Here is a 27,152-nt window from a genome sequence, read left to right on the forward strand (position 1 = left end):
TGTTTCTTTGGCCTCCGTCTCCCAGGACACTCAAGGGATAAGTTGTATAGATAATGAATATAATTTAATTCAAACATGAAACAGCGAAAAGTTTGGAACAATACCTGAACTTTTTACATCCAGATTTTGTTTTTTTGGGGGGGTAGAGAGTATAAAGTTATCTTGTTGACTCCTCCTGCCTCTTCCGTCGACTGGATAATTCAAATGGAGCCGAAGCGAATGCACCGGTCTGCGTCAGTCAATAGCTCTCCAGCCTCATATCACCTAAATAATGAAGTTTATGATCTGCATTATTTGGATTTTAGTCTAATCTCTGATATTCATTCCAAGATTTAAAGTGCAATCCTAGTTCACCGATTTAAAGCTTCATCCTATAGAGGTTCATTTAGTTATGGTTCAATTGTGTTCAGGCCATTATCTGGATTCCTCAAACTGTAAATCCTTAATCAGATCATTCAATTTCCTGTTTTATGTCATATTTGAAGCAGGTGGATCCAGGTAATTGATCAGAGCCCATACAGTCCTGAAGGAGATAAGTTTTATTCCAGTGTATCAAAGAGCATATCTTACTTTAACGTAGATTATTCCTCATTTAAAGGAACTTCAACATTTACAAACACACCAGCCTTTCCTCCAGCGAGTTCCGCTCATCGGTTCTTTGATCAAGTCTGATCAGGACCTGAGAGGAGTCGATGTGTTTCTATCTTTTCTTCTGAGGTTATTATCTTCTTCAAGGCAGTTTGAGGTTATTGCTGCCCCCCCCCCCAAAAAAGAGCAGCCTAAAGCAGGCGTCCACCTGGAGCAGGTATGCAGAGGGAAACCAATCCCCAGCTATCAGGTGTTGGGTTTGACATCGGGGTTCGTGGTGTAGAGTCTCATCTGTGGAATGGAAGTTCTGCTGCCACTTGCCATTGACTTCTTGAAACCCCACAAGACATGCCGCAGTCCTGCTGATGGAGTTTATAGATATGGGAAAGGGGGGGGGAAGGGGGGGGGTATCACCTGTGTCTGTATTATATTTTACATACCAACGCTATAGATCAAATTTAGATTGGTTGAAACTTAAAACTCCCCTGATCCCTGAGGGGAAGTTTGAGAGAAAAGAAGATGGAGAAAACAGCTCTGCTAAGATAATGATGTGTTTACAGGACGAGGGAAAAATGCAACAAATCAACATGTAAATAAGCAAATGAATGTCCAAACACAGGGTGAGACATGTGATGGTCACATCCTGGGACTCACTCTGAGGATTTGAGTTCTGACGTCAAGGGGCCTCGCATTCCCTTCATCATTTGGTGTATTTTAAATCTTAAAATTTCAAAAAACACCCTAAAAAGCTTGTTATTATCTTTTTTTTAACATATATTTATTGGTTTTATATAGTTTTATACATTTACAACAATTTACATACATACAAGAACCTTCCCCAACCTGAACATATGGCAGCATAATGGAAATAAATAATACAAAAGTCACAGAAATTGCTAAGATATGATTACAACATAAATTCAAGTACAAAAAATTACAATGAAAATACTTATTTAGTTTAAACTAAATTAAAACAAAATTAAATATATATATATATATATATATATATATATATATATATATAAGTAACATAGAATACAGTCACTAACAAGAAACAGAGTAAAGCACACATTCCTCACACCAGATTAGTCACTTCACATTTCCAATGCCTCTTCAATGTCACCATTCTTAACAAAGTCCAAAAACATCTCCCAGATACTGTTAAATTGAGAAGCTTTCTTCCTAACTACATATGTTAACTTCTCTGGTTATTATCTTTAAAGGTTTTTGTGTTTCCTGCTGCATGAAAAATCCGATCACCACAATTTACAGTAAACAAGATCCTCTAGACTTCAGTTCCTAATATATTCTTTAAATCTACTTTTTTACCAATTTGTTAAATAAACAATTATACAGATTATATTTTTGTACCACCAAAGGAGGCTGCACCTGAACTGGGAAACATGGGAACTGGGACAATGTGCTTCCTGTTTACACCTGTACGCACACGCCCAGTCTACGTGAGTGGTCATGTGATATGTGTTTTCTGATTTGTTAGTGTGGACGGAGATTAATTCTGTTGTGTTTGTTTTTTTAAAAAACGCCATTTTTCCTGTGAGGAAACACTCCGGCTCTGTGTCTGTGGCTCAGGTGAAGACAGTCAGAGCCGGATCTCAAACCACTTCCCTGCCCAGATTTACTCTGTTGGTCCGGGGATCAAACCTGTCACCTTGTCTCACCTCCACATTTCATCTGGCTGCGGGTGGGGTGGGGAGGGGGGGTTTAATACTCGGGTGTTTACGGACGGAGCAAACTGTACAAGCGGCTGCATTCAGCACGTTTCAGGCCTCGGTCCCTGGCAGAGTGACGACCTGAAGCTTTGACTTTAATTACATTCCTGGGATTTCAGGCTTGTTTTGGAGAAGAGGGAGTTAGAGGAGGAGGAGGAGGTGCAGGAGGAGGAGGAGGAGGAGGAGGTGGGGGGTCGCAGGACGTGGTTGTCAGCTCCGAGCTTGAAGCTTGTTAAAATCAACCTGTCTCCCTCCCTGCCCGGAGTGACACCTGGTTTCCCAACCCTCACCTTCCCTCTGAACCCTCCGCTGACACCACACACCTCCAGCTCAGCTCAGGAAACCGCTGGCGGCTGCTCACCTCTGCCATCGCTCCTCCAAACAGAAGCAACACTTGATACTGTAATCGCAGTGTTGTCACGAAGAAGGAGAAGAAGAAGAAGAAGAAGAAGAAGCAGGAGGGCTTAACTCGCACCTGAAGGAAGGTGTGATGCTTCTCCACTTCTCTCTCTCCTGCTTTTCTTTTCTTTTCTCCTGTTTGTGATCAAGCCCCGACAGGAAAAGAGCTGGAGGATTTATCGCTGCCTGTCACAGAGAGAGTCAGTTCCAGGCCACGTTTGTAATCTCGCTGAGAAGCTGGAACCTTCTCGGGTGTCGATACAACACTGTTTTTTTTTATTTGAGATATTCAGAGATTTACTTCCAGCCTGAAGGTTCTTAAAAAACATAAACACATACAGATTCTAAAGTTGTATTTGAAGACAGCACGTACACCAGTTGCCCATTTTTCATCCCTGATTCTGAAGCTGCTCTCTTTGGGTTAATTTAATCCTTACTTAGATCCTTAATCTAATCTTAAATCCTACTGTTAAGAGATCCTGTGTTAACACTTTAGCTGAATCAAAAAGAGAAATACTGAGGTAATGATCCTGCAAAGTACTTATTTGGTAAAATGGGGCAGATTAAAAGTGTAAAGCTGAATAGTAAAGTGAGTAGTAAGTCTTTTATATGCAAGATCAATATGTTCTTCTTCCTAAAGGATGTTTCTCATAAAGACCAATGAAGCTGAAACCTTCTCGGGTGTCGATACAACACTGTTTTTTTTTATTTGAGATATTCAGAGATTTACTTCCAGCCTGAAGGTTCTTAAAAAACATAAACACATACAGATTCTAAAGTTGTATTTGAAGACAGCACGAACTACAGCTGCTCATATTTCATCCCTGATTCTGAAGCAGCTCTCTTTGGGTTAATTTAATCCTTGTTTAATATGGGTTTATGCAAATTTCACATTGTCTTTTTAACCAACTGTTACTATGAATCCTTCTTTTCATCATTAGCTGTTTAAAGATCCTTTCTTAACACTTTAGCTTAATCAAAAAACTAAAATATGAAGTTATCAGCCCATTTCTAACCTTTTTACAAAATGTGATGCCTCCAAATAGACTCAACTCAGTCACCATTTAGATTTTCCCTTATTTGTTAGTTTTGTTAAGTACTTATTGGGTTAAATGGGGCAGATTAAAAGTGTAAAGAGCTGAATAGTAAAGTATGTAGTAAGTCATTTATATGCTCGATCAATATGTTCTTCTTCCTAAGGGATGTTTCTCATAAAGACCCATGAATAATTTCCTGGGAAATCGATGAAACTGCCTACAGCCCTTGGTCCAGATCCAGATCCAGATATTAATGCATCTTTTCCTGGAATTCTGTTGAGCAGTTGTTATATAATCCTGCTGACAAACAAACAACCAGGGGTGAAAACCTAATCAACATAGTAAATCATAAAATAAATGAGCACGCAGCCTCATCACCGAGTCTGAAATGAAAACAAATGTTTATTCTGTTATAATCTTATAATCACAGTTGAAGTGTGTTTGCTTACTCTGCAAAAATCCTTGACTGAGCAGGACACGTTTCTTCTGTTCAGAGAAACTCGGTCTTTAAAGACAGTTATAATAATCACAGAGTTTACAACTCAGCTCCTCATCAGCCGCCCCCCCGGTGGCGTGTGATTGGCAGGTGACCTCCAGGAAGTGCGCTGCCAAAACACCGCAGCAAAGAGCACTTAGCAGATCCTGACAAGTTGTTGACAAAAAGTCGGGATCTCTCTGCGTGAGCATGGAGTGGCCGAACCTGGAAGTCGCCCGTTTAGATGCAGAACTCGCTAGAGGAGACGACAAGTGACAGGAAGTGCCAACCCGGCTGCTGCCTGCCCTCCCTCCGGATCTCACAACATCCAAAGAGAGAAAGAGGGGGTCGGGGGTACGGCTTTTCAATAAAACCTGGAGCTGCAGCTCTGCACGTTATCAGAATATCTTTGTGTTCGGTCACAGATTCCTCTGACTGACCCCGAGCCTCCGTAGCGGTGGGTCTTCTCCCTCCGACGGTGGGGGGGGGGGCGCTCTGCTCCGGGTCCAGGTGTGTGTGACGCCTGGCTGACGGCCATTCAAACCCACTGGGGCAATCGTTTTCTTAGCTCTGTTTTCTTTCTCTCTTTTCATTAAAAACACTGGCAGCAGCAAAGTCTGTTCCGATGCAGAACGTTGGAATCAGGCAGATCTTGACGTCAATGTTCGTTGGATGCATTTTTGCACCAGTTACATAAGAGTAGTTTTGTAATATCATGTAATAGAGAGTAAAAGTGCACATTTTAAAATAGATGGGGGGAATTGTGGTGTTTTTCAACCTGAGCCCTAGTTTTTAAACGTGGTGTGGGAGTGTAAATTAATGGTAGGTTTGGAATAGGCCCAGTAGCCAACAGTCTCAATCAGGCAGAATTACACACGTCTCATGCTGTTTGTCTCTCTTTTCCTTTGTCGCTCTTTATCCCTGTACTCAACCAAGTTGGGATGTTCATCAAATTCAAAAACTTTGAGATTGTCACCATCAGAAAAAGATTAAGCCGTCATAATTTCCCTCTGTCAAAATCTAAGATCCTCAACTCAACTCTCACTCACGCTTCCACTTCCATATTCCTGCAGCAACTCTAGTGTCATAAGAATGATCTCCTCATTAAGTGAGACGTGTGTGTTGTTGCTTCTCGTCAACAAGTCACCTCGTTGGTTGCATTTTTGCACCAGTTACATAAGAGTAGTTTTGTAATATCATGTAATAGAGAGTAAAAGTGCACATTTCGAAATAGATGAGGGGAATTCTGGTGTTTTCTTCAACCTGGGTCCTAATTTTATAAATGTGGTGTGGGTGTGTAAATGAATGGTAGTTTAGAAAACTTTTGGAATAGGCCCAGTAGAAAACAGTCTGGCAGAACTACACACGTCTCCTGCTTGTTGTCTCTCTTTTCCTTTTTCGCTCTTCGATTTGTTGAAGCTCTTCGTAACTGAACTCTTACTCAAACAAGTTGGGATGACCATCAAATTCAAAAGCTTTGAGATTAAGCTGTAATAATTTCTCTCTGTCAAAATCGAAACTCCCCAACTCTCACTCACGCTTCCACTTCCATCTTCCTGCAGCAACTCAACTGTCATGAGACTTTAGAATGATTCTCCTCATTAAGACATGTGTGATGTCCCCTTATTCTTTGCAAAGAACCAGAATAAAAAAGTAGTTTGATGGATCTACATTTATAAAACAAAAGGCCCAGGTTGGAAAATACCAGATTTCTCCTTTAAGCAGAAAAGGTGGATTAACTTAAGCTTGTTTTCATCAAGTAAAATACCTAAATAGAGTTTGATCACAAATAGGGCCTATGTGACAACACAGACACACACACACACACACACAAACACACACACACACACACACTAGCAGCATGACGCACTCACACGGAGCTAAACCCCCCTCACAGGAAGACAAATGGTTTCCTCTTAACACCTGTTGTGGTTGTGGCTGTTCCTCCTCTGGCTCCGTGTGTTGTCGCTCTGATTTATGACTCGGTATTTGTTGTTGCAAAGATTTTTATCACCAGGGACACAAGCGAGAAAAAATGCATCAACAAAACGTGTTGCTGTTTGAACAAAAGCGACATTACACCAATGAACGTGGCTGATATATATATGGATATATAAAAATAGATATATATGTCATCTCTCCGGGACTTCAGGAGGAGAACAGGTCTGTAATCATCGTCGAATAAACATGTCAGCTACAGTGGAATGCGTGTCTGACGAGGTCTGAAGTTGGCAGCGACTTTCCAAAATGTGGTTTAACCTCCAGCCTTGTGTGTTTGTGTGTGTGTGTGTGTGTCTGTGTGTGTGTGTTTTTTGTTTTCTGTCCGGCTGACCACAGCACGGTCACGCTGCCACTCAGAGAAACACACTCGACATGGAAAACACAGTCAACAGCTCCACAAAGGCTGCGAGGAAAAAGCCTTTCACACGTCTGCAGCTCGGAGCGACGGTGAAACACCTCGACTCACTTCCTCCCCCCCGCCCCCCCCGCCCCCCCCTGCCCCCCCGACTCCCTTCTGCCTCCCGCCTCATTGTGAAGATGTTGTTTCTGAGTCCAGGCCGCCGGGTTAAATAAAGGTTAAAAAAGAAAACATTTCCAAAAGGCCGGCGATCACCGAGAGTCGAAAGGTAGAACAGAGGACGAGAGCGAAAGGGGGAGTGAGGAGAGAGAGACGGCAAATTGTGGAGAGAGAGAGAAAGTTCCGAGTGGGACGGCCTGATTGTAGCTGACAAAACGAGAAGGAAACGGTGACGAGGACAAAACGTGAATTCAGCTTCAGTTATATATCGTTTCTGATCTTCACCTTTGAAAGACTGAATGAAAATGGAAAGAGTTGAGCTCTCGAATGTCTAATGAAATTGCTTTTTAAGCCAAACTACTTTTAAATAACAAAAAAATGGTAGTTGTTATAAATGAAAAGTTAGTTTTAGAGGTATATATTATTGATGGCTAATATTAGTGATGTTAAGATGGATGCAGTAACTGAAATTAGATTTTAATCATTTGTTGACCTACGTTTTCACGAGAGAATCTTGAATAGTGAAGGCTAATTCTTGTGCTATCAGCTTGTAATTATCAGTTCTGGCCACAGGGGGCACTGTTCAGCAAAATTAACTTTACAGCTGTTTTTCGGTCCCGAGAAAACGTGAATCTACAGTTTCCCCAATCCACCAGGCCGGTGGGGTCACCTGGGGTCCGCTGGGGTCCTCCTGATTTAAATGTCGTCAGCCCCCCCATGTCTGCTCTGGTACTAATACACCCCTGTGCAGACGTCCGTGTAAAACGATTTGATTATGATTTGGTCAAAATCCATAAGTTGAAGGTTCAGTTTTCCACAACTTACAGAAAATGTACAAGTCTCTCTTGCTGAATAATTTCTGTCTCCACCGCAAAACTATGAAAGTCAGAAGAATAGATTTGTTTACGTTTACGTTGCTTTTTAAATTTGATTGATTTTTGAAAACTGTCGGTGGAAATCAGCCCTGGAGTCGTTTTCACCTTCTTGTTGCTCGAGGTCTGGAACCAGAGCAGATTCAGTCGAAGTGTGTGTCGTATGTGTGTGTTGTTTGTTCTCGCTTCAGTAAAACATGCGAACATTCACTGCTGGTATGCAGCTGCTGTGTATGTTATGAAAGATGGGGGCCAACAGGAAAGGGAACATTTCAGTGGAGCACATCACACAGGTGGAGTCTCACCTACCTTGACATTAACAAATGCACACACACACAGACACACTCTCACACACACACACACACTCACACACATGCAGACTGAGTCTCCAGGTCACTTCAGTGTGGGTGTGTTTGGTAAATATGCCATCCCTGCCTCTCCAGGTCCAGGGAGAATGTGCAGCTTTCATTCGTCTGATTAAGGGGCGAGGACAAATACGCCCTTAAAGGAAAGGCCCAGCTCTACTCCCATACACACACAGACACACACAAACACACACACACATCCACACAAACACACACAGACAACCTGAACACTGTGCAGCCTGAGCACAGGTGCTGTCCCACACGGATCTTTCCAAAACCCGAGGTGCGTGAGCGCCTGAGATAACAATGAGTCGCCTGACGTGGAAGTTGTTCAGCAGCTTCTCGGAGGTTTCCTCTCCTCGTGCTTTAGTCACAGAACATCAGCCAGTGAGTCATGTGACCTTAGAGCATCTTCCACTGTCATGACAAACAATTTAATTTGTTGTCGGAAAACATGTCTCACGGCTTTTCCTGTCACAACACACACAGTGACACTAAACAGTTACTGTAAACACTTTCTTAAAGGCAGATATCAAGAGGTTCACATATAATTATTAATTATAAATCTATGGTTTTAAGCAAGGGACAAACATGCACAACAGATTCTGATTGACAGGTACACAGACTAAAGAGTGAAGGACAAGTTCTCATGTGAGAGAGAACTGCATTAATGCATCTTGCAGGTATTTGCACAACTGCAGCTGAAACTATGAGGTCTGCGTGGATGGTAACAACTTTGTGTATTAGAGAGACCACATGCAGCAAAACACCAGAGGTCTCTTATGTCAATGTACAATAAATATGATTTTGAGCATAAATTTGTGAAGTTTGAAACCAACAACCTTAGAAAACAGTTAAAAACAAAGAACTCTGCCAATTTAGGTCAAATCTATAAATGATGTCTCTGTATCTGAAGAACTTTTCATTATTTTCTGGGAGCGATTACAGAAACTGATAATTGATCAATCAAGAAAATGATCAGAAGATTCATCGATAATGAAAAATATTTTTCGGTTGCCTTCCTTTTATCTCTGCTCGACTTCGTCTCGCTGCAAATATGAAAGAGAAACTTTTTCCTCTGACGTCTCAGACATTAATCTTTATCACGTCTCCAAAATGAAAACCGTTAATAACTCACAGCTGCAGGGGGGGAGAGGGGGGGAGCATTTGAAGTTATATCTTAACTCTGAGTTGTCACTAACATGTGCGGTGCAACAAGTTACAGCAGAATTCCCACACTGTGTTCACGCTGAGCTGTGTTGGAACACACACACACAGACACACACACACACACACACACACACACACACACACACACACACACACAGCAGCTGGTGCAGGAGAAACGATGACACACGGTCGGAGTGTGAGGTTTATTTCATTTAGACCGAGAAGTGGAATATTATTGGATAATAAAGATGTAGGAAATTTCTGCTGGGGCGCACAGAGTCGTGTGTGTGTCTGTGTGTGTGTGTCTGTGTGTGTGTGTAATATCTTCCTCTGCTCTTTATGTCTCAGCTGTACCATATGGGGAAGGAAAGCGATCACACTTTCACTTTCACTTTTTTCTATGGAATCTTTAAATTCCTCCACTCAGAGCACAAGACAGACTCACACACACACAGACACACACACACACACACACACACAGACACACACACACACACACACACACACACACACACACACACACACATGCACACACTCCACTCTATTTCTGATCATGTGCCATGTTTCCGTTCTCCCTCTTTTCTCCCCACGTGACACTCCTCCCTCTCTTAACCTCCTCCCCCCCACCACCCCCCCCACCCGTGCCCCCCCCCCCCTTGTAATCTCAATAGGTTTCACATGGAGCTGTGGTCGGCCCTTGTTTCTCTTGGCCGAGGCTCGTCACTGCAGACACTTCACTTCCTCTTTTGACTTTTTTCCGAGGTTTAAAACATTTAATTTCTGGTGCAGAGTTTTCGGGCTCCGCACCCCCGACGTCGTTTGATTTATATATAATTTCATTATTTCATTTCCTCTTTCTGAAAATTGGATGCAGATTCTTTTTTTGTTTTCCAGCGACGGTGCCCTCTCTTAACTTCTTTAAACTATTTTATTATTGTTTTTGTAATTTTGTAGATAACCCTTTTCCCTTTTGTGCACAGTGCAAAGGTCATAATTACCCAAGTAATTAGTTTATTGATTGACATAAAATCCATAATCAATCTACTTTTATAACTTATTGATATTATTTGATGTTTTTTTGCAGACTTCCTTTTAAGGGACATGTTGGTCAGAGAAAGCAAAAGTCAGTTTGAAGATCCTTAAAAAGATTATCGTGTGAAACCCTGATTCACTTTTATCAAGCTACAGTTTATTGATCTTTTAAATTCAAATTGAAAGATTAATCAACTTCCTGCACAACGACTTTTCATTCCTCATAGTTCGATTTGTTCTGTGAGTGTGACTTTTCCCTTTAGCAAAACTGCAGCACCTTCGATACAGTTCAGAAGTAAAGTGAAATGTGTAGATTTGACTTTCTGGTTTTGTTACATCAGGAAAATATAAAAGAATAATCTGCTTCCTTAAACTTGAGTCTGGAGCTGCTCATTAATCAAACATGCAGCTTGTTACGTACACAACTCCCACGTTAGATACTGGGCATGTTTGCCTGCAGCCAGTCTGAATATGTACTGTATGTAAGTGTGTGGTTGCGGTTGTGTGTACATGCATTTGTACCTGTGTGTGTGCGTGAGGTTACACATAGTTGTGCAGCTTGATTTATTTTTCTGGTGGTTGTGTGTTTGTTAATTGGCCTATTAGCCATATCTGTGTGTGCTGCATGTTGCATGTGTGTGTGCATGTGTGCGTGTGTCAGTTCAGTGGATTATGTATTATATGAGTAAGTGCGGTGTGTCGAGTGTGTGTGTGTGTGTGTGTGTGTGTGTGTGTGTGTGTGTGTGTGTGTCTGCAAGCAGCAAAGTATGTGTGCAGGACTTGTGGATTGATGGAGGAGAGGTTTTGTGGGAGGCGAAGGGGAGCGGGTGACGGGTGGTGTGTGGGGGGGGGGGGGCTGGCTCCTGTAAATGTGGCCGTTTGTGTGTGAGGGAGGGGGGGGGGTGAGTAGACACAAGGGCGGATTGATAGTAAACACACACTCTGGCTCTCGTGGATCTGCTGCTAACAAGCGCTTCATTAACGAGTCTGATCCACTCACTGAGCTGCTTTGTCCGAGGAGGAAGCGAAAAGTCCACCAGACAGATCTGACCTGAGGACGCTGGCTGTGCACCCAACCCCCCCGCCCCCCCCCCCACCCCCCCACCCACCCGCTCCACCTCTGCAGGACTCCTTCTCACCTCCTCCAGGGAGAAGCTGAGTGGAGAAATATCGAGTTGCACAGTTATTTAGGTGCAAAACGTGTAGGAAGCATGTAAAGAGCTTTGGAATGTCACAGCCTGTCTTTGGGGGGGCGGGGCTGTCGGTGTGCATGATTTGATTTGTGTGTAGTGTAGTAGTTTGTATGTCGTAGTGTTATGGAGGCTGTGTTTCTGGCTATTGGTTTGTTAGTTTGTTTTTCAGAAGGATTACACAAAAGCTATAGGAACGAATTTCCACGTAAATTGGAAAGAACCCATTAAATGCTGGCGTGGATTCCGACATCCCTTCATCCATGGTTGTTCACTTATCCAGGCTCAGGTCGTGGAGGTACCCATTCAAGTAGGGTTTTCCAGATGTCCTTTTCCCCAGGAGTTCCTGGGTCAGATGGGATATGTGGTCCCTCCATTGTTCCCGGTCAACCCTAACATCTCCTCCCGGTTGGGTGTTCCCGATAATCCAGCATCCTGACCAGATACCTGGTGCCTGTTGACATGAGGGAGTAGCAGCTCTACTCAAAGCTCCTTCCAGATATCAGAACTCCTCAGAACTCTAAGACTAAAGGCTCCATTATGCTTCTACGTATCCGTGTCGCAGAGAGGGACGCACGGATACCACAGACAGAATTTTTGATTTATGCTTTTCCGACGACCGTCCGTCTGAAAACAATTCACCGCCAAACAGTAGGTGGCGCAACGGAAGACAAGCTCAGAGAAGTCTACCCCATTTCTGAGAAGAAGAAGTCCACGTGTGTTTATTTACCTGCTCTTCAATGTTGCTATCCATATTCGTATCGTAGTTGTGTTGGATTTTAACGTGGCTGTCTTATGATATACGGAAGAAAACTGGAAGTTTGAGGTCCGGAAATGTGAAATCCGGAAATGACGTTGTACGGAAATGATGTCGTTAGCGGACCAATCACAGCCAAGGGCTGTCCGTAGGCTATCCGAAATATCCACGGATAGTTAGAAAAATCAGAGGTGCACGAAAAGCTCTCCGAGGCGCTCGGAGAGGGCGTTCCACGACGGAAAGGGCGGTCCTATCTGTCCGTATCCGTAAAAACTGGGAGACCAGCCACCTCATTTCAGCGCCTTGTGACCACAGGTAAAGGTCGGAACGTTGATCGACCGGCAAATTTAGAGTTTTGACCTCCGGCTCAGCTTCTTCTTCACCACATCGGTCCGGTGCAACGCCCCAATTACTGCTGACCACGCACCAACCTGCCTTTTTCATCTCCTGCTCCATTTTCCCTTCACTTGTGCACGAGACCACATGAACATTATCACAGATTGTGACGTGTGTGTGAGTAATTCTTAGGATATTCATGGGTATTTATGGACCTGATATCTATGAGGGTGTATATTTTGGATTCAAGGAGACTGTTGAGTCTTGATGGAGGTTTGTGCTCCTCTGAGTTCCAGTTCCTTTCCCTTAAACTCGTGGTTTGTTATGGGTTCTTGTTTACATTGGGCGTGTAGTCCCTGTCGTCTACTTACAGACCTCGTTAGCTACGATATAAGTGTTGCGACTTTATTTACTTCTCGTTTCTTAGATATCGTTTGGCCGTGTCACTCTTCCTGCTGCGCATTTCCACTCGTTGTTTTTCTTGCGACACCACTTGAGGTCATAACTGCAGTAATTATACATTCTCCGTCCGACTGTTGATACTCACGACTTTTTTATTCCGCTCGTAAATTTTCTCGCTCGCCATGTTCTGGTGCTAAAAAGTGTCAGGTGTGTTTATGCAGCCCCCCCACTCTGCTTATGTTCTTATTGACATTCTGTTTTCCCCCCCGCTGCCACATCGGGCTGATTTCCTCTCTGGAGTCATTTTAAAAGTTTGGTGTTGTCTTATCTTACAAGGACAACAGGACCTCACATCCAGCGCCCGGGCGGCTGCAGTAGATCACTCTGCAGAGCGTGCACGTGAGCGGCGTGCACGTGAGCGGCGTGCACGTGAGCGGCGTGCACGTGAGCGGCGTGCACGTGAGCGGCGTGCACTCACAAAGCCTGACGTGCAGTGGTGGCTGCAGAGAGGAAGTGACCAGTGGAGCAGAAAGGCCACTGCTTGTATGGCGTCCTAATTCCCGGGAGCACGGGAGGCGAGCGAGCGAGCGCCCGCCGCCCCCCCGAGCCCTGCACGTGCCCGTCCCCATGGCGTGTAACCCCATTAACATGGCGTCACTGACCGAGATCCTCTGCCTCCTCCTGTCACTACGGGTTAGGAGCTGGAACTGAGGGCTCGTCTCAGTGGAGATCGTTTAAACTAAAGGATACAGACATTTCCCCTTTATTCATTATCTAGCCAGGTTGGATTATTAGAATGCATGGCCTGCTATAGAAGGCAAAGTACACAGTTAATAATAAAATATAAAATACCCCTTTTTTTCCTTAATCCTAGCAAAGCTGCTTTCAGACTTGTACTGAAGTCCGGACGTTTTCCTGAAATTGTCCAGAGAAGCTGTTTGTGAGAATACACATGTTCAAGACACACTTTCCTGTTAGTCCCATTGCAGATGTCCAGAAAATGTTCCATATAAGTGTGCGTGTTAATGACAATTCTAACACTTAACAGACATTAATAAGCCATATCCTGTGTCCTGCAAACTGAACCAAAATAACCAGAGGACATTTGCAAAAGTAGGAGCTGGGTGTCACCAAGAATCCAAATATCTGCTGAATGAATCCATCAAGGATCAACGTTCACTGACTATGAGTGACTATTGAGGTTTTTTAGTAGAGGATACAGCCATTTCCCCTTTATTCATTATTTAGCCAAGGTTGGTTTATTATAATCCATGGCCTACTATAGAAAGCAAATCAATCAAGAACACAGTTAATAATAAAATACTTTCCTTAATCTTAGCAAAGCTGGTTTCAGACTTGCACTGAAGTCCGGACATTTTCCTGAAACATGTCCAGATAGAAGTGTGTGAGAATACACATACACATGTTCAAGACCAACTTTCTTTCCAGTCCCATTGCAAATGTCCAAAAAATGTCCCATTTCATACGACAACAGGAAAATGTTAATGACAATTCTAACACATAACAGACATTAATAATCCATATCTCCTGCATAGGGAACCAAAAGAACCAGGGAACATTTACAATATGAGGAACTGGGTGTCACCAAGAATCCAAATATCTTCTGAATGAATGTTCACTGAGTATTTGTGACTATTAAGGTTTTTTCTCTGTGTCCATTTTGTGCTGTGTCATGCTAACCTCTCTCTTGGACTCCTGGGTTCGTCATGACTCAGCAGGTTTTTTAGGCCGTCTCCGAACTGACAGGTTCTTGATGAGTGCAGCTTTTTAAATTATATTATTATATTTATTCGTTTGCTTTGCCTTCCTGTCGACTGGCTCCGTGCCACGACCAGGAAGTCTGAGCTCGCCCCCCCCACCACCCCTGTAGATTTAAGTGATTGCTGACATAATTTATGAAGGGAATGAAAAATAAGGTCTGTGTGGCAATAACATTTTCAAAATAAAGGACAGAGATGTATAATTTATTTGGCCTGCATGCAATTCAGCACTCTTTACCACTGAACCCACCCCCCCCAGCCCCCCCGATCCAAACACACACACACATCTCGTTTCTGTACATTTGCAGTTTTCTCTCCTTCCTCCTCGTTTTCCTTCCCAGAAGTGCAAGAGGCCCATCTGAAAGGGGGGGGGGGGGTGTAGGTAGCCTCTGGGGGGGTGGTTGGGTCGGGGGGGGGGTGAGGGGTATAAAGGTGGTGCTGGAGGAGGAGGGGGGAGTCGGAGCTGGACGTTTGGAATGCCTTCCCGTTGACAAACAAACCCTCTCTCTCTCTCTCTCTCTCTCTCTCTCTCTCTCTCTCTCTCTCTCTCTCTCTCTCTCGCCCTCTCTCGCCCTGTTTGCCTTTGTGGCTCCATGATGTTTTTTTCTTTTCGGGTCCAAACACTCGGGGGGGAAACACTGGCTTGTTGATGGCTTCCACAGACCGGCTCATAAACCCGGCCCAGCATGAATGTGTGGGCCTGTGTGTGTGTGTGTGTGTGTGTGTGTGTGTGTGCACTTTGTTTGTGTACTTCAGAGCAGACTCCGGACATCCCACCCCCCCTCTCTCTCTTTTTTAACAAACCCGAGGGGGGGGTGTTGTGGAAGTAAACAACCAGATAATTATTAACTGTTGAATCGTGACATTGAGGCCGAGTTTCAAACCTAAATAAGAAATAACCAGTTTGATTATCCTGCAGTGTTTGTCTCTTCCTGTTTGTGGATGTTGCTCAGAAACATCCCATAATCACACTGTTCCACATGTGGCATCCCTCTCTCTCTCTCTCCCTCTCTCTCACCCTGGTCCTCTGCTCGCTCGCCCCTCTCTCTCGTCTGTAAACAGGGAAGCAGGGATGCATGGCTTCATTGTTTTCCGTCATTATTACTGACAGGCCTAAATGACTTGAATGATGAGAAGCCCTCATACAGAATTAACCCGGCCCTGTGTGTTTACCCGGCTTGAATCATGTTGCTCACTGGCTTGAAACAGAAGAACAAGAAGGGTGGGGCGGGCGGGGGGGGGACGAAGGGCCTCACATCCTGACATCTGCAAAGCACCTGTCCCGAGCTGCTCGCTGGTTCCAGAGCAACATTCAAACATCCATCTCTCCTCATTTCACTCTCCAGCTTTGAAAAACACCAGGACTGTCGAAGGCTTTCACCTCAGCTCTGTGTTTCCCCCCCGTTCCCACAGAGATGAGGTCATGTTGTTGATCGTTTTCATGCAAAAAGGTTTTTTACTGCACTGAAAGATAATTCTTCACCAAACAGAATTATTTAAATCGCTAAAAAAGGAGTTGTTTACCAGGTTATAAGAGGATCTTGTGATGTTTTAGTGATCGATGGAAAGGTTCTTTAGTTTCTTTAGGTTGTTTATGGAACTTTTAGTAGGTTTGAACGGACATTGACGAGGTTCTTCAGATAGTTGAGTCATCATTAAGAAGGTTCTAGTGGTTTGATATTGTAGAGGTCAGTGATGAGGTTTCTAGAGGTTCTGATGGTCGTTGAGAAGGTTCCACGGGTTCTTTAGTAGGTTTAAGGAGACTTGGGGGTTGTGGTGGTCCTCAAAGAGATCCCAGAAGTCCTTCAGATGGTTTCTTGTGAGCCGAGCTTTCCGGAGGTTGAGGTTCTAGTAGTACTTCAGGATGTTCCTACTGAGCCTTTAGAAGCTGTTAGGTGCTTAAACACCTATGAGAGATTTTCTCTGGTGACGAGTTAGACAGAGTTTCCTTTCACCTCATCATCAAAACACCAAATGAGGGAATTTCTTTAGGTTGTTTATGGATCTTTTAGTAGGTTTGAACGGACATTGACGAGGTTCTTCAGATAGTTGAGTCATCATTGAGAAGGTTCTAGTGGTTTGAGATTGTAGTGGTCAGTGACAAGGTTTCTAGAGGCCTTTCTGGAGAAGGTTCCACGGGTTCTTTAGTAGGTTTAAGGAGACTTGGGGGTTGTGGTGGTCCTCAAAGAGGTCCCAGAAGTCCTTCAGACGGTTTCCTGTGAGCTTTTAAGCCAGTCAGTTGGTCATTCAGGTGGTTGTAGGTCTCTTTTTTGAAGTTGCACTGGTTCCTACTGAGCCTTTAGAAGCTGTTAGGTGGTTAAACACCTATGAGAGATTTTCTCTGGTGATGAGTTAGACAGAGTTTCCTTCCACTTCATCATCAAAACACCTAATGAGGGAATTTCCTAAAGGAAGAAGTGTGTTTATCGCTCCAGCAGAGTTTAATAGACTTGAGGAATTTATCACGATGAAGCTGTGAAGTTGTGGAGCTTTGAAGAACATCGCTATGAACACACACTTTGGTTTTGTTTCCTTCCACTTGTCTTCAGTTGTTCACGGTTTCCCTTCACACTGAGTGTTTCCTACCAGCTTTAGGCCAGTGAACAATTCCCTTGGACACAAATTGCTCGTCATGCACACTTTCCCTGTTCAATACTCCATTGCTCTGCTGCGTTACATGACTGCGTGTCCCGCTAACCTCGGACGCTACCATGCTAACGGTTTCCTAACGGAAGGTGTCCTAGCTGCTGAACAGAGCCGTGCTTCTAGAAAAAGAGAGGAGGGTGGCAGCGCTTGGGGAAAAGGTGCCTGGCCTCCATCAGCCATCGCCGCTGATTCGGAAGTGAGTCACTCCTCTGGCGTGTGCAGAATCTCTCCCACAGCTCACCTGCAGCACGCCGCCGCCATGTCAGCCGGTTGCATAATTCCCTCCGTGCTGCAGAGTGGAGGCTGCAGGAGGAACTACTGTATTTACACTGTAGACTCTGCAGATCAGTAATGTTGGTTAAACAGACATTTCTCATTAAGGGAGCGGCTCTGGCGGCAGAAATAATCCTATTAGTTCAGAACAAACTTAAAGGGCAGAGCCAGGAAACCATATTTATTGTTGCATTGCAGGCAAACATAAATCTAAAAACTCTCTTAATCATTCAGTCCGGCTGATTTTATAACGTCCCGCCACATTTAAAACATTCATGTTCCTCGTTAGTTTGCAAGTTAAATAACTAATAAGCAAACTGAACTATTAATGTGGTCTCCAAAGCCTCGGAGCCAAACCCAAATTTTAACTTAATCTTTTCTAAAATGGTCCATTTAGTGTTTTGTAACTCTGTCAGTTCTTCTCAAGCTGTAAACAGAGCAACATTTCACTGGGGATTGAAGTTTTTAAGACCTTGTTAGACCTTGTTTTATAAGATGCACTTAGATTCAAGTTTCAAGATTCAAGATTTTTATTGTCAAATGCACAGAGATAACATGAAGCAGTCGCTGGCAATGAAATACTTGGGTCACAGGCTCTCTTTAATCAAGGCTCAGTAATTTCAACCAAAAAAACACACAATAGAAATAGTAAAAAATAGAATAAAATAGAATATCAATAAAATAGAATATCACAAATTTAAAATAGAAAATAAAATATATATATCTAAATATATATCTTTACAGATGAAGAGAAAAATAAAACAACAATAGTTCAATTTGTGCAGTAGTGCAAATATGCCACGGTGCTGGTTTGGTGGAGTTATTGCAGTTCAGAGGAGTTTAAAAGTCTTATGGCCTGGGGAATGAAACTGTCTCTGAGCCTGGTGGTTGTTCAAAGCATCCAGAAGGATTTTGACATTTCCCTCCTCAAACTCAGATTTGTAAACATATATCACTGTTCACTATCTTGTGACCAAAGGGACATAAGTCTGGAAAAGGTCATTATTAAAATCTGTGTTTTCTTCATATCACCTGAGAACATAAGCTGCTTTCAGACATTGCACTGAACTCCGGAGATTCTCTGTATTTTCCCCGGTTGAGGTTTATGTGTTCGTGAGAGGCTCCGGGTTTCTCTGTGGACTTTCTCCACCCGGGGAGAATCCGACATGAGAACACAGAACAAGCGGTGACACACAATCGTAGACGACACAGACGAGGAGGTTTCCGTTTCAGAAGCTGATTCAGTCTCAAGCAAAGATCACGTGACGGCTTGTTCTCACTGAAACTGTGACACTGCCTGTGTCTCTGTGGATTTCCTGTCTCACGCGGCTCGTTGGCACAGATCTCAGCGGCTGCAGAGATTATATTCAGTTCATCTCTCTGCCTCAATGACCTTTAATGTGCAGATATTCCTGTAAATGTCTGCTCCAGAAGTCGGTCAGCAGCAGCCTGACCTCACTCACGTGCCTCTGTGTGGCGTTCACTGGCTGACAGCTGACTATCTCTGTGTCTGTTTCCTGTCCCAGATAACAGCAGTATGCCGAGAGGCCGCCCTCACCGCCCTGCAGGAGGACATCAAAGCCCAGCACATCCAGGCCAGACACTTTGAAAGTGCCCTGGACGCTGTGAAGCCTCGGATCCCCGACTCGCTCATCCAGTCGTATATCAGCTATCAGCAGCGGCACAGCGGCCTGGGCTTCTTCTGACCACGCCGCCAAGGACACATCCAGAACCAGAGGAATTTAGCTTTTCTTTGTAGTTTTATTGTGTGTTTTTTTTTTTTAAATAATACAGGTTTAAAACTGCCTCAAATCTGCTGGAGAAGTTACCGATAAAACATCCAGCTGAATATTGGCCGATGTGGATTTTGGCCAGCAGAAGGATTTCTGTTTTGCAGCTTATTCCGGCAACTCATATGTTTAAGTTGTATAGTTTATAGCTGCAACATAAAAGTGGTAACTGCTTTTTAAGTTCACAAATAGAAAATGCATATAACATGTTTACTGTTATTGACAAAGTAAGTTTCAAACAACTCCAAAGGACAGTGTTTTTTCCTATTTTTGATCATTTAAAATGTTAATAATGTAATAAATGCATTATTTATGTTTGGTCTAACGTTGTCGTGTCTTTTTCTCATCATAAAAATGAACATTACAGGACAAATAAATTAGTTAATAAGCATTTGGACATTTCTGGTGCTAAGTTTACAGCAGAATAAAAACTGCAAAATAATCTTTTGATAGGATTTTAAATTCTCTTCTCAGGTTTCAGCTTCATACCCAAACAGAATCAGAATCAGAAGTCTTTTAGAAGTATTTTTTGCCAAGTACGTTTACACATACAAGGAATTTGTTCTGGTTATTGGTGCATACAATGGACATAGAAACATAAAAACGCAATAAATACAACATACATAGGAGAGCAATAAAAAATAGGAAACCAGTATATATTTACTCACTGTTTACTGTCTGAATCTGTCTGAGCTGCATGTTTTCATTTAAGTATTGTGTGTCTTTTGAAAAACATCTGATGGGAATCTTGCAATAAACTGCACAGTTAATTCACAAGTTTGTTTAATACTTTCATAAAGAAAGACCAGGCCTGTATATGAGCATTTAATAAATAAATAAAAGTGATTAATGTGGAGAGAAAGAATCCTCTGGTCAGAATATCTTCCCTTCTTGGATTTAAATGGTGGATATAGCTTTGTGCTTGAGGACCTGAGGACCCTTCACGGACCTCTGGAGCTTCCTAAACCCTCAGAATGTGGAGCTGCTGCTGTTTCTCCGGCTGCTACATTCATCACATCCATGGAAAATCAGCTAATTGCTGTAATCGTGAGATTTCCGTCCGCACTTCCGACCACTAAGAGCCGGGGTCCCGTTGGCCATCTGTCGGCCGAGCACCAGGGACAAGCTGCAGTTTAACTCCCACAGAGAGAGGGAAAGGGTTCGGGGTTCGAACGGCTCCTGCGCCACAGAGCCGCTTTACCACTGCTCCACTTTGCGCCTTTAAACGTACGTGCTGACCCGAGATGCCACCAGGGGTCATTCATCTATTGATTTTTCCATTTGAATGGGGATAAATTGACTTTGTATTGAACTTCCTTTTCTCATGGATCCGGATGTAGCGCATCCGCCACACCAATCAAACCAGACAGTCAGGAACAGAGGGGGGGAGGGAGAGAGAGGGAGGGAGGGAGAGAGGGAGGCGGAGGGGAGGGGGGGAGTCTTTCCTCTGGCTGCAGGGCTGCGTTTCTCTTAAGGTGGTCTGGGTAGATTATAAAAACCCTCAGAAGTGGATCCGAGCTGCGGACTCATCACCACCAGCTCCGGTTCCTCCGGTGCGTTCCGTGCGTAATGGGAACATTCCAGCGAGGAGGGAAGACTTCCTGTTGATGTTTCACTCCCTCACTTCCCTGAAATCACACAAGGGCAAAACTTGACCCAAATTCCCTTCTGATATATGCTTCTGATATCCTGTCAGTGGGAGTGGAAGTTGTGCAGAGTTATTAAAAACTGAATATTGTATTAAAAGGAACTGGTTCTGGTTTTAATTAATCCCAGATTATCTATCGTCAATAAAACTTTTGTCATCTGAAGATCAACGTGTGTTCAAAACATCTTTTACTCATCAAATTCTCTGTAATTTAAAGATACTATTTGAGTTTAACTTCTATTAATCACAAAACAGAGTCTATTAATTTCTTAATATAATATTCATGGTGTAACAGGTCTTATAATAACTCATCTGATATATGAACAAATGGCCTTTTCACTTTATACCTCACATTTCTACTCTACATTTCTATTAAAAGGATCTGGTTCTGGTTTTAATTAATTCCAGATTTCTTGTTTCTTTCTATCTTCAATAAAACTTTTGTCATCTGAAGAAAAACATGTGTTCAAATCGTCTTTTACTCATTTTTGGTTCATTTAAATTCAGCAAATTCTCTGTAATTCAAGATACTTTTTGAGTGTAACTTCTATTAATCACAAGATCAGACTATATTCACTTCTTCATATAATATTCATGGTATAACAGGGTCTTATAATAACTTATCTGATATATGAACAAATGGCCTTTTTCACTTTATACCTCACATTTCTACTCTACATTTCTATTAAAAGGACCTGGTTCTGTTCGCTCAGCCTGTTTTAATTAATCCCAGATTTCTATCTTCAATAAAACTTTTGTCATCTGAAGAACAACATGTGTTCAAAACGTCTTTTATTCATTTTTGGTTAATTTAAATGCATCAAATTCTCTGTAACTTTCATGATACTTTTTTGAGTTTAACTTCTATTAATCACAGATGATTCTCCCAACACAAGATCAGAGTCAAATCACTTCTTCATATATTATAAATGGTAAAACCGGTCTTATAATAACTTATCTGTTATATGAACAAATGTCCTTTTTCAGTTCATATCTCTCATTTCCACTCAGATCCCAGGAGGTGTTATGTTCCCTGGATGTAAGATATGCAAACAAATGACACGCTCATGACAAATACTTTTGAGTCACACTGAACTTTATTCACATCATTATTCATAACCCACAGGAACGGAAACTCTCTGAGTGTGTGTGTGTGTGTGTGTGTGTGTGTGTGTGTGTGTGTGTGTGTGTGTGTGTGTGTGTGTGTGTGTGTGTGTGTGTGTGTGTGTTTGTGTGTTTCTTCCTCCTCCTCCTCCCTGAGCCCCTCATCGTGGAATAAAAAAAGAAACCCAACTCCGTTCCACCTTAACTCGCTCGCACGTCTCTCTCTCTCTCTCTCTCTCCCTCTCTCTCTCTCTCTCTCTCTCTCTCTCTCTCTCTCTCTCTCTCCCTCTCTCTCTCTCGCCCGGCCTTCTCCATCTGCCCAATGAATCAGGAGCGGATGCGATGTATCCTTTTCCAGTGGACGTGAATGGGCCAATGGGAGTTGGCCAGTGGAGCAAACACTGAGAACCAGTGCTCCCATTCATTCAGTGCTGAGCAGGAGCAGGAGCAGCAGAGCAGAGCGTCCCCACAATATATATTTTTTATTATATATGCACAAGAAAGCGCCTGGTCCCCCCCCCCCTCAACGACTAGACCCGAACCCGAACCCGGATCCGAACCAGCAAACCTCCACTGCAGAAGACACCGAACCCTGGAGGAACCAACTTTGGATTTTAAAACCCTGAATTCCTCCTTTTTCTTTTTGGTTTTGAATTCTTCCCACAAACGGGACTTTTTGCAGAACTGGGGCTGTCTCGTTCAGAGATCGGCCTCCCACCTCTCCACCTACCCCCCCTCTCTCTCTCTCTCTACCCCAAGTGCGCAGCCGTTCCCCGGGTGCCTGTCCTCCCTCCACCACCCGGAGCTCCATCGTGGATTTACTGTGTTTTTTACTTTTTTTTAAAACCCTGGAACCGATGCATGAGGAGAGGGAATATTAATATTAATAATAATAACCTTCCAGTGGAACCAGTGGATTACCAGGGGTGTGTGCATGTTATTCACACTTTACACTTCACGCGTGGACATTGCCCTTTCCTTTTCCTCTGGATGGAGTTCTAGGCTGATCGGTGGTTGATGGATTCGACGTTATGGATGGTTGCATATAGGTACGCATCATATTTACTCTCTTACTCTCTCACTTTTACGCATTTTGTCCTTGTTTCACCCGGGTGAGAATGCTATTTATGTCGCGATTGCAAAGATCGTAATTTTTTTTTTCACGTCGCTGGAGCCAGAAATAAGATTTTGAAGTTGCGCTGGTGCACGAATCCGTTCCGTGCCGTTCCGTGCTGTGCGCGTTTGGCACGGAAAGGAGATTCATGGCGATCGCTGGATGATAGATTTCCATTCCCCGTGTCCTTCTGTGGCTGTGCCTGGAGCCAGCACCCCTCCCCCCGCAGCGGTTGTTTTCATTCATAAGTTTGTCCTCCGGTCTGTTTTGGATTCGTCCTCTTTAATGTCTCCTCTCGTTATTTTTTAATAGGATCTTTCTATTCCTGCTCTTTCTCTCTGGTTCGCATTTTTACGCGCAGAGCTTTTGGTGAATAGCAGAAGTTTTGTGCGTAAAGATACGAATCTGCAGGAATCGATCGTGTTTGGCTTTGACTCTGATTCAATCGATCCAAACTTTTATCTCTTTTTAACCTCGTGTAGTTTTTCTAAAACATCCCCAAACTTCAACCCAAATCCCCAACAGTGTTCATAGAATAAAAAAAACACACACACAATAAATAATTCCCCTTTAAATTAACTTTTAAAATACAACCAGGTGAAGTTTTTGTAATCTGACAACTTTTGAAGTCCAGTCTCCTCTCTCTTCTGTATTTTGGTCGGAACGTGTTTTGACCTTAAAGTTTTTTTTTTTCTTGCTCCTCTACTTTTGTCCTCGTTTCCCTGAACTCCTTTCTGCTGGAGTAATAGAATACTAAGTGAGGCCGCTCATTTACTTCCCTTGGATCGTGTCCTCGTTCCGTCGCCGCGCTGCATTTAAATGTTAACTAGTCATACACATGCTAATGAGCAGGGGAAGTGTTCGCTGGGCTCCAGTGAAGTTGGGGATGTGTTGCGTATTGGAGGAAGGAAGCGACAACACAAGTCTTAGTTAATAGTCAACTTGTATTTTCCACCAGGTTGCTTCGGTTAAAGGAAAGTGACAGATTGTCGTGTTCACAGGATCTAAACACAAAGTCTGGAGCAACTTTGAAAGCAAATTAAACAACTTGTGTAGTGTTATTATTATTTTGACTTTAAAACATAATCCATATTGACTGTTCCTGCAGAATAGTTCCTCATGAATAGTGTTAATGAAGTGATAGAAGCTGGTTTCACTGTCTGTGTGGGAACCCTGTTCCTCTCCCATCAGGACACACTGTGTTTTCCTGTTGTTCCATGTTTGGCTCTTCTGATCATGTCCCCTCCCTCCTTTCCTCTCCTTTGTCCCCCCCCCCTTCCTCCCCTGGCAGGTTTTCCGATGCATGCCAAGTCTACGGTGAATGTCGGAAGTGGTGATCCCCCCAGATGGAGCTCCAAAGTCAACATGGCCCCGGCGGTTCATTAGTGGTGATCCAGCAGCCTTCCCTCGAGAGCCGGCAGAGGTCGGATTACGAGCGGGAGCTCCAGCATGCCGCCATTCTCTCCCTGGACCAAATCAAGGCCATCCGCTCCAACAACGAGTACACGGAGGGGCCCTCGGTGGTCCGGAGACCCCCGGCGCCTCGCATGCCCCTCAGGCCTCAGGACAAGCAGGAGAGAACTCACGAGGTCATCCTCGTTAATGTGAACAACAACTATGAGCACCGGCCGTCGGGTCACCACCACCACGTCGGGGGTGGCGTGGTGGTGGTGGCCGGGGGGCAGCAGTACGGAGGGTCCCGGGTTCCAGGACTCAGCCGCTCCACTAGCACAGGAAGTGCTGCCAGCTCCGGGAGCAACAGCAGCGCCTCCTCCGAGCAGGGACTCCTGGCACGCTCCCCCCCCACCAGGTCCAGCACCAGCGTACCGCACCACCACCGGGTGGCGGAGCGGCCCGTCAGGACTCAGCCCAAGGCCCCTGTGCAGCCGCAGCAGGGACCGCACTTCCACCCGCCTCCACTAGAGGCTCCACTCAAGCCCCAGGGCAAAGGGAAATCAGACTTCACCGCCGGGGGGGCGGTGGTGGCTGCCGCCGGCCACCAGTTCATCTGCGAGCGCTGCGGGAAGTGCAAGTGCAGCGAGTGCACGGCGCCCCGGAGCCTGCCCTCGTGCCTGGCGTGCAGCGGCCAGTGCCTGTGCTCCCCCGACAGCGCCCTGGAGCACGGCACCTGCATGTGCCTGGTGAAGGGCATCTTCTACCACTGCTCCAACGACGACGAGGGCGACTCGTGCGCCGACCAGCCCTGCTCGCTGTCGCGCTCCCACTGCTGCTCGCGCTTCCTGTGCATGGGATTAATGTCGGTACTCTTCCCCTGCCTGCTGTGCTACCTGCCGGTGAAGGGCTGCCTGAAGGCGTGCCAGCGCTGCCACGACCGGGTCCACCGGCCCGGCTGCCGCTGCAAGAACTCCAACACTGTGTACTGCAAACTGGAGAGCTGGGACCGCCCGGCCCAGGAGAAGCCCTCCTGATCGGGGGTGCTTGTGACCCCACGTGGATCTAACGCTGACAATGATAATGACGATGAAAGTCACAGATTAATGTTTATCAAACATTCTTAGCACCTCCCCCTCCCCCCCCTTCCTCCTCGCTGCAGGAGTAAACGAAAACCACTCAATTATTTTTATTTCCTCTGGATCAGGACCATGTTTTTACAGACCAGTGTTTGCCTTAAACTGTTTCTATGTCTATCCTCGGCTCCTCATTAACACTACTTTTTATTTTTATATATATATAAATATATATATATGAAAAGTTATTCCTCCGTTTGAGGCCGGTGGTTTCCTCCGGGTCTGTGCGGCCCGGTGGGAAACCGCCTCTCACCAAACCTGTGAAGGACGACCTCCTGTAGAGCAGACATGTAGCTGTTACCTGGGTTTCATAGCAGGTATATTTTGGATTATCGGTTGCTACCACACAGAAAAACAAACCCATAAACGAAAAGCACATCCATCTCAAAGTATTTCCTCCCACTTGGATATGTTTCTCTCCTTCCACCCGGCGTCGGAAAAACTCTTCACACACACTCTGTGGCATTCTCCCATGTTTTTCCATTCTCTTTTTATTTTTGTGTAAATTGTATGCTCAAAAATCCAATAAGAGGAATTCTGGCTATTTTTTTGAAAAAAAAAGAAAAATGTCTGTTAAAACCATTTTTTTGTTGTAAAAAATATTTATTATGTGAAGCTCTATTATTTTATGATATTTATTGCAAGAGACAGTCTTAAATTTACTCATGTCTGAATATAACAAAATATCAAATACTTACTGAAAAATTAAAGGGTGGCACAAAAGAAAACTATGTTAACTTTAATGCAGAAAATATATTAATTAATGAAACAATAGCACTGTCTGGCGTCTTGATTCAACAACTGCTTTCCTTGGGTTTGGGTTCATGTGCGTGTGTCTGTGTGTGTCACTGTGTGTGCGAGTGTGTGTCTGTGTGTGTGTGTGTGTGTGTGTGTGTGTGTGTGTGTTCATGCTGTGTTTGGAATTCTTGGTAGAAACGGCTCCAAATGTCACTGTTTACATTCTCTCCGGGTTCCATCGCTGCACTTCTCCCCGGTAACCTTGAGTCCTAAACAATGCAGGTCATTGACACGATGAGCCCGAAGCTCCACGTCTCCATGACTTATTCTCACAGGAAGTAACTCTCCTGCTAACCCCCCCTCTCTCCCTCTCAACACACACGCGCACACACAGACACACACACACTCCCACTCCACTCACCAGCCAACAAGTCATCACAAAACTATGCACCATAGTTTATTCCCTGGGCTTTAACGCGGCTGGATCGGGATGTTCCCAAACACCCAAATAGTCTCCATACTGCAGAGGCCCTCAGTGTGTGTGTGTGTGTGTGTGTGTCTCTGTGTGTGTGTGTGTGTGTGTCTGTGTGTGTGAGAGAAATGAGCGACCATAACGAGTAGCCGGGGCCACCTGTTCAAAGATAATAAACTGGGGCTAT

The 27,152-nt window shown here is 44.2% G+C and overlaps 2 protein-coding genes across 2 annotated transcripts in view; both read left to right on the plus strand.

The window, feature by feature from the left end:
- The window catches only part of afg2a (AFG2 AAA ATPase homolog A), a 113,511-nt gene extending 94,164 nt beyond the window's left edge, over positions 1-19,347 (plus strand). Inside the window, exon 17 of the mRNA XM_061079826.1 lies at positions 19,098-19,347. Coding sequence (XP_060935809.1) covers positions 19,098-19,277 — 180 coding nt within the window. The 3' untranslated portion in view covers positions 19,278-19,347. The remainder of the gene's footprint in view (positions 1-19,097) is intronic.
- Positions 19,348-22,472: 3,125 nt separating this feature from the next.
- Positions 22,473-26,529, plus strand: spry1 (sprouty homolog 1, antagonist of FGF signaling (Drosophila)). Its single transcript, XM_061079427.1, has 2 exons — positions 22,473-23,162; positions 24,519-26,529. Exon 2 carries the CDS (start codon positions 24,574-24,576, stop codon positions 25,654-25,656), a length of 1,083 nt encoding a protein of 360 aa, XP_060935410.1. The 5' UTR covers positions 22,473-23,162; positions 24,519-24,573; the 3' UTR covers positions 25,657-26,529.
- Positions 26,530-27,152: the final 623 nt, after the last annotated feature.

The sequence above is a fragment of the Limanda limanda genome, chromosome 10 (assembly GCF_963576545.1).
Source record: "Limanda limanda chromosome 10, fLimLim1.1, whole genome shotgun sequence".
Taxonomy (NCBI): domain Eukaryota; kingdom Metazoa; phylum Chordata; class Actinopteri; order Pleuronectiformes; family Pleuronectidae; genus Limanda; species Limanda limanda.